Consider the following 6745-nt stretch of genomic DNA (forward strand, 5'->3'; position numbering starts at 1 on the left):
ATGTACTGAAACTCGCAGTACCGTGAGAAGGCTGCTTGGTTTTTAAGGCTTGTGTCTGTTCTGAGGGGAACACGTAGCGAAGATAAACCAAGTGAAACTTCCTGCAGACGGTCGCACTGCATCGCTGCTTACAGCACAGCTCTATCATCTGCTTAGCGTCCCAGTATCTCAGAGATTAGCAGCAACCTATTTTTGTATTGTGTCCACACGAGGGAGGAAATACTGAGGCAGCTAGTGTCTGACCACCTGCAGGTGCTGCGTTTCAGAAAGACAAGAGTGGTTTGCTCAGGGAAAAAATAAAGCACTGCTGCAGTCAGCCTAGAAGAAAATCATCTAGAAAGGAGAAACCTGCCTGCTCTGCGTGAAACAGCACTGGTCCAGAAAATAGGAACTGCTGCACAGCAACTTATTTGAGATGTATTTGTAAACTAAATAATCTGCATGCTTTAAATATTATTTGGATTTAGACTTTCCAAGACTGGGGGGACAGAGGTCCATGCTCTGCACACAGACATCAGTGCACAGACACTTCTACGCATCAGTGCGGAGGGGGACAGGTTAAGAATGTTCTAACCTGCTGCTGGAGGCACTACACATACGCTGAACAGCCAGCCAGAGGAAACATTCTTTGTTGTGACCCCAATCCATGGACTGCACAGTGCTTTCCTTAGTTAGAAGTCTGCTCCTTTAAAGACTTGTTCCAAAGCAAGGCTTTTATTTATTATTAAGAAGTCCAAACGTGTGGATTTTCTGTAACGCGTCTTTTCTTAAACAAAGTAATTCCCCTCTTAGTTAAAACTGGAACATGCACAGTTTCAACTTACTTCAATCTTTGTGTAATTCTGCATCTCAGGAGAAGCTAGTAGGAAGGTGCACTGAAATATGATGAGCACACAGAATGGATGTGGCTTTTTTTCATATTATCTAGCCTGGGAATTACAGGACTGCCAGAGCAAGAAAACGCTCACGACAGATACGCAGCACTGCCCTCTGTGGGATGGATCAGTCCTAGTGGAAAGGCTTCCAAATTCCTGTTACTGCACCAAGAAGAAAGGCTCAAGTATTTTAACTCTTCAAACAGAGGCTTTTATCGTTTATGCACATAGTCACATAATCACCACTGCCACTGTCCTGTACAGGGGTTTGGATTATCATGGTCTACCGCTACTCACTTATTTAACTAAGCTTGTAGCAGCTGCCGTTGGAAAGGTAAATTGTGCCCACTAAAAACATCTAGAAAACAACTATCACTGTGATAAGATAATCCACTAGTCACCTGTTCTCTCTAAACTTTGAGGACCTCATGCAGAATTTCTTAAGATACACGTAGCACTGCCTTTTAAAAAAGTTTACTTCCATCAGTGAAATTAAGACAGTATTTAACCATTCTGTGAGAACTTCCTAAACAGAACATCAACTTTACCAGTCAGCTCTGAAGAAGCGATGAAACAATTTCATTAGGGGAAGGTGACACCACTTTGAAGAACATTGCAGTGCATTTCTGGTACTTCAATGTGATGTGAAGAGTGTGGCATGTTGGTACCTACATTATTAAAGCAAATCAACTCCCGTTATGAGAGCACAAGAGATGGGAAAGGCAGTCATTGTAAAAGATTTTACTAACAAAGACCAACTGTATGAATAAGAAACATGTTCAAATGTAGAACTTGTCACTATTTTGCAAATATAAAATTTTATGTGGAATTCCATAAAGTAAAGCAAAAAAAAAGTATTTTGATTTCAACAGATTGACTGTACAAATCTCAAACACTGCATGAGTTAATCATAACAAACGAGACTTCCATTTTTCTTTGGTGAGAGTCCTTTGATGCCAGAAGAACAGAGCAAATGTGCTACTTTCTTGCAAAAAAACATTCCAGAAGCACCTACTACTGCAAGCATTAAGCAGAATTTTTACATTGAAAGTTATTCAGGCTCTTTCAGTCCATTAGACTTTGTTTTTAAACAAAACCCAGTTTATATAGATACAATAAATAGTTTATTAACGGAATGTATGTGACTTTCTCTCTTCGATCTTTCCTCTTATTCTCAGCACTTCGCACACAGATATCAACGCAGCTTCCAGTTCAAGCCAAAGACAAAAGTTAATTTCATGGCAAAATGAAGAGAGGATAAAAGATAAGACTGGCACCTCTGAGTGCCTAGTTCCTCAAGTGTTTGTCTGCTTCCCCAAACCTACAGGCAGATTGGTGTTTCTTCTCTCCACACTTTGATCTAACCGCTTCTTCCCAATTTGTCTTCATTTAAGCTCTTCTTAGTCAGGTTGTGTACTCCATGGGGACAGTATGAAGTCATGCCTGCTCTAACACTCTTGCAGCTATTGCAATATCCCTTTTATAATAAGCCTAACATTATTTTGACACCCCTTTCTGATCTTTCATAATAGTTCAGTTTAGCTTTGGAATTTTACAAGAAGGGGAAGAGTCTTTTTTTCAAAATATAAAGCACAGTGGCCAGGAATAAGGCAAGGGCAAGAAAGATTAGCAGCTTGTCTGTCAGTTCCCTGCGATTGTACTTTGTTATTAGCTTTCTCCCCAACTGAATTGTCCCAGACATGGACTTAAATTCTTCATTTGCTTCCAGGATGGTTCGTGAAGAATTGGCTGCAATGAACAAAAAAGAAAAAGATTCAGCTGGTTGCGCTTCAAAAACACCTGACAACGGATGTAAGCATGCAATACGGGTAGTGACTGTGAGATCCTCCTGGGTCAGACTTATGGCTAAGACAAAAGCAGGCTGTGTTCTTGCAGAATTTTTTACAACTAAATAGTCTCAATGTGATAAGGAAAAATGGAAAGCAAAATAAAAGTACTGAATGACTTAAAGGCCCTACGTCCCATTACTGAATTCTTTAATTTTTAGGTTAACAGATCAAATCTAGTTTTATGAACAAAGTCAGTTCTACCTGAGAGCTCTCTGAAGTAGAGTGAAGTAAGAATGGCGCTAGAACTACCAATTTAAGAGAGAACACCATCACTATCAGCATCAGTTCTAGCAGCAGCAGGAGTCATGTCATTATTTGAATATATCCAATGGACAACTGAAACTGTTCCCCGAAGTCACAGCTGTGTATCATTATGATTCAGATGGGGCTAGAGAGAGTGCAAAAGCAGCATGGAACAGCATGAGCTCCTTAATTCTTCTCTTCAAACAATTAAAAATTTGTTTTATGGTTACCATTTTTGACAAACACAATTCTTTTTGACAAATGAATTCTTGTTGTTTTTCTTCTACTCAAAAAGACAACATCAACTACAGAAAAAGCATATTAATAAACCTCAATTAAAGACAGAATTTGAGAATATGCCAAAACTGAAAGATGGAACATTGATCGTTTTCAGCTTCATTTTCCCTGTGAAAACCGCCAATCAAACAACCAAATCCCTGAGACCCACCAGTCTTCCTTCTTTCAAATTATTAATGGACAGAAAGCAAATGCCCTGGAGTCTCCTTCTTCCAGTACAGGATGCATACTTTGTACTACAGTGAACGCTGGTATATCACTCTGTACTGATCTGAGTGATTAAAGAAAGTACTCTAAATGTGTTGTCTGGTTCACAAAAGCAAGCATAGTGGAAGTACTTCTGCAATACTTTGCAAATCATTTTGTTCCATCTTAAGGAAGTATTCTGATCTAAGTGAAAAAAGAAAACCTGTTGCTTTCCATTACTGAGGACAAAGCAGAGCTTCCTAGCTGCATATATTCACCATGTACTAGGATAAGACTTGCCCAGAAAAAAAAGGAAATTCTAACTGCCAATTCAAAATTTGCAGCTGGGTTTTGTAAATGACCTTTTATAGCTTTTCCCTTGATGAACTCCAAGTGTTGTTCAGTCAGAAACAGGGTGACAAAGTGTCTGCCAAACTGTCTTTTTAATGGGAGAAGAAACATGCTACTTTTGCATGAACAAACTGTGCCCAGCTGCCATCCTCGGATGGGGATAGAAAGGCCCCGAAGGAGGGCAAAAGTTGCATTATTTATCCTAGTCATTAAACTGTACTCTCTTCTGCACAAAAGCACAGCTAGTAAGAGGCCCAGGCAATGCAGATCCAACTTCTAAATGGTTCATGAATCACCAATTTTGACAGGTCACTTGATTTATTGTCTTAGGAGTCTAAGCCAAAGAACAGAGTGAAATCTTGGTTTCACAGTCCCTGATGCACTGCTGACAGAGCAAGTGACCTTGGGTTCAAGTCACTCGATCGCCTCATCTCTTAGTCATCCCAGCTGGAAAAGGGATGAAAACAGTCTTCTTACTCATACCAAGTTTCCTCTAAGTATGGACTTGTACCTATGCTTTTATTTTCTCTGTTACCAAATGTATGTCAGGACAGTAGCACAGAGTAACACCAAACACACTTTCAACACTGTGTGAGCGCACACTGCTTTTACAACTGCTTTTATATGAAACTAGAACAAGAGCTCCTCATCCTATCCCCTACTCCTTGTTTATTCACACTCATGAAACAAAAACTCCAGCAAACAGCTTCATGCAATGTACGTTAGTATTTTCTGTTTACGCTCAAATGTTAGAGGAGTTCTGTCTGTCTTTACTTATCATCACAGCAAGTTCTCCTACAGCACTACAGATGCAACCACTGTGCTCCACATCACGACAGTTTACCACCCCTCATCCTGACAGAACCAGTGAAAGGACCATCAGTCATCCAACCCCCACCCATTCACCCCGTTACATCTGTACCTAGGGTCTGCACAGTCTCCTCGCTCTGCTGGACTTGCTGTGACATCATCCTGCTAATGCCCATCAGACTCTCCGTGATGTTACTTGCACTCTCTGCCAAACTTTCCTTCGTAGTCTTCCTGAAAAAAGAAGAGAAAAAAAAACACTAAAGCATGAAGGGATAAAATTGTGTCTTTGGGTACTGCAAGAAAGTACGGCTGTACTTTGTGTACAAAAGACGCAAACAGGTTTTACTGCATAAGAACTAGAGATTATCTTCACTAAACCACCACAGAAAAATTGCAAAATATTAAAGCCATGAGCCAAAATAACTGTGGCTCAGTCTCACACAGGCCTACGTTTTACCAGTTATTCATCCATGATGGTACAACTTCAAGAGGTGGCATGGAATCACTGATACAAACTACCACTTCATTATCCTAGGTATTGCATTTGCTGCTTCATGATACCAAGTAAGAAAATTTCTCAGTACACTATTTATAGAAGCTTATATCAAGTTTTACATGTGGAAACAGCTTGCACAATGATCTGTTACACGTTTATCGCCTCGATTGGAATATAAAGGATTGTCAGGAAAACTGTGAAGTCTACCACAACCCCTTCTCTGATTTGAGATGCCAACACCTTGAAATTATCACAATTCTTAACAGTTTAAACCTCCACAGAAAACAGCCACCCTCCTTAAAAGAAAAGTTATGTTCAAGATGCAACCAAATAACTTCGAAATATTACATCATTTCCACTTATACTAGTGAATACAGCATATGCTGTTTAAGTTTCACATCATTCAAGTGGACACCTTAATACCTTTGTCTCAAGGAGTCTCTTCCCTGCAGCAGTTGATCTTTCTCAGCATTGTCAATAGCAATTTTGCAAGCCAGGTTTGCCTTTCTCCAAGCCGCCTGGTTGCTGAAATCACAAGAGCACAAAGTTGTGGTATGATGGTAGCACCCTGCAGGCTGAAACAATTTTCACAGTCATCTTAACTGAGCATATGATATGTATGATACGTACACAGGCTTTCTCTGTATCATACCATAGAATAACAATACACAGTTCTTTCATTTCTTCTTCTAAGTGTATCATTTATGGAGCAAAGGGAAGAATACTGGGCTAGGAGTCAAAAAATACTCTTAAGCCACCTGCTTACAGGTTCAGCTGTTCAAAGGAAGAGTGTCTGGCCAGAAAACCAGAACAGGAGAGACAGAGGAGAAGTGAGCCCTATCTTTTTTGTCCCTGATCCACTCTTGATCTTGGGCAAAACAGCACCACGCCACTGGCTGTGTTTGCAAACCAGGATCTGAAATTCCGTGTGGAAATCAGGTACCTGAAGGCACAGGGGACCCATAAATAGCATCAGCCACCCAGCCTACCTGAGCATTTGCTTCTTGTGGTTTTCCACCTCCTGCAGCAAGGCCTGTTTCTCGGACTCTTTATCTTGCTCCCTCGCCATCTGCTCCAGCTCCTTGGGCAGAAAAAGACGAAAACTCAGCCCAACCGCTGCCACCTGCAGCCTGGACCCCCCCTCACACGCACACACACCCCTCCCCTCCGCGAGGGGGCGAATTAGCAGCCATTAATTCGGGGAATTAACACCCTCACGGCCTCAAGCCCTCCCTCAGCTCATCCCCTCCAGCCTCACCTGGATGCGGCCCCGGAGGTGCCGGAATTTCTCCTTCACGGCCGCGTTGAGCTCCGTGAGGGCGCTCAGCGGCCCCGGGCAGTCCCGGATATCCTGAAAAACAACAGCCCGGTCAGCGGGGGCCAGCCTGAGGAGACCGAGGGCGCCCTCGCAGCCGGGCGGGGAGAGAGAGGGGGAGAACCGCGGCCTCGGTGGGGTGAGGGAGCCCCGGGCGGCGCTACCTGCACGGCCGCCTTGATCTCCAGGTCGAACCTGACGATCTCCTGGTGGCAGACCCGCACCGGCACGCAGGCGGCCGCCGCCATCTTGCGAGCAGAGGCCCCAGCGCCCGCGCCTCCAGCGCCGCCTGCGGGCGCCGCTGAGGGCACGACCCGGCCGC

At 42.9% G+C, this 6745-nt stretch overlaps 1 protein-coding gene across 1 annotated transcript; it reads right to left on the reverse strand.

The window, feature by feature from the left end:
- Positions 1 to 1601: 1601 nt before the first annotated feature.
- Positions 1602 to 6722, reverse strand: BNIP1 (BCL2 interacting protein 1). The gene is made up of 6 exons (XM_027468293.3): positions 6588 to 6722; positions 6367 to 6459; positions 6098 to 6189; positions 5532 to 5633; positions 4725 to 4843; positions 1602 to 2624 (listed from the first exon to the last, which is right to left on the reverse strand). Exons 1-6 carry the CDS (start codon positions 6669 to 6671, stop codon positions 2428 to 2430), a joined length of 687 nt encoding a protein of 228 aa, XP_027324094.1. The 5' UTR covers positions 6672 to 6722; the 3' UTR covers positions 1602 to 2427.
- Between the last annotated feature and the right edge of the window lie 23 nt (positions 6723 to 6745).

This window comes from Anas platyrhynchos, chromosome 14, assembly GCF_047663525.1.
Source record: "Anas platyrhynchos isolate ZD024472 breed Pekin duck chromosome 14, IASCAAS_PekinDuck_T2T, whole genome shotgun sequence".
NCBI classification, from domain to species: domain Eukaryota; kingdom Metazoa; phylum Chordata; class Aves; order Anseriformes; family Anatidae; genus Anas; species Anas platyrhynchos.

Excerpts from the sequence above, each read along its gene's own strand:
- BNIP1 (XM_027468293.3), bottom strand. The coding sequence starts at position 6,671 with ATGGCGGCGGCCGCCTGCGTGCCGGTGCGGGTCTGCCACCAGGAGATC. Across the intron at positions 6,460-6,587 it reads AGATCAAGGCGGCCGTGCAG|GATATCCGGGACTGCCCGGG; the intron begins GTAGCGCCGCCC and ends GTTGTTTTTCAG. Across the intron at positions 6,190-6,366 it reads ACCTCCGGGGCCGCATCCAG|GAGCTGGAGCAGATGGCGAG; the intron begins GTGAGGCTGGAG and ends TTTCTGCCCAAG.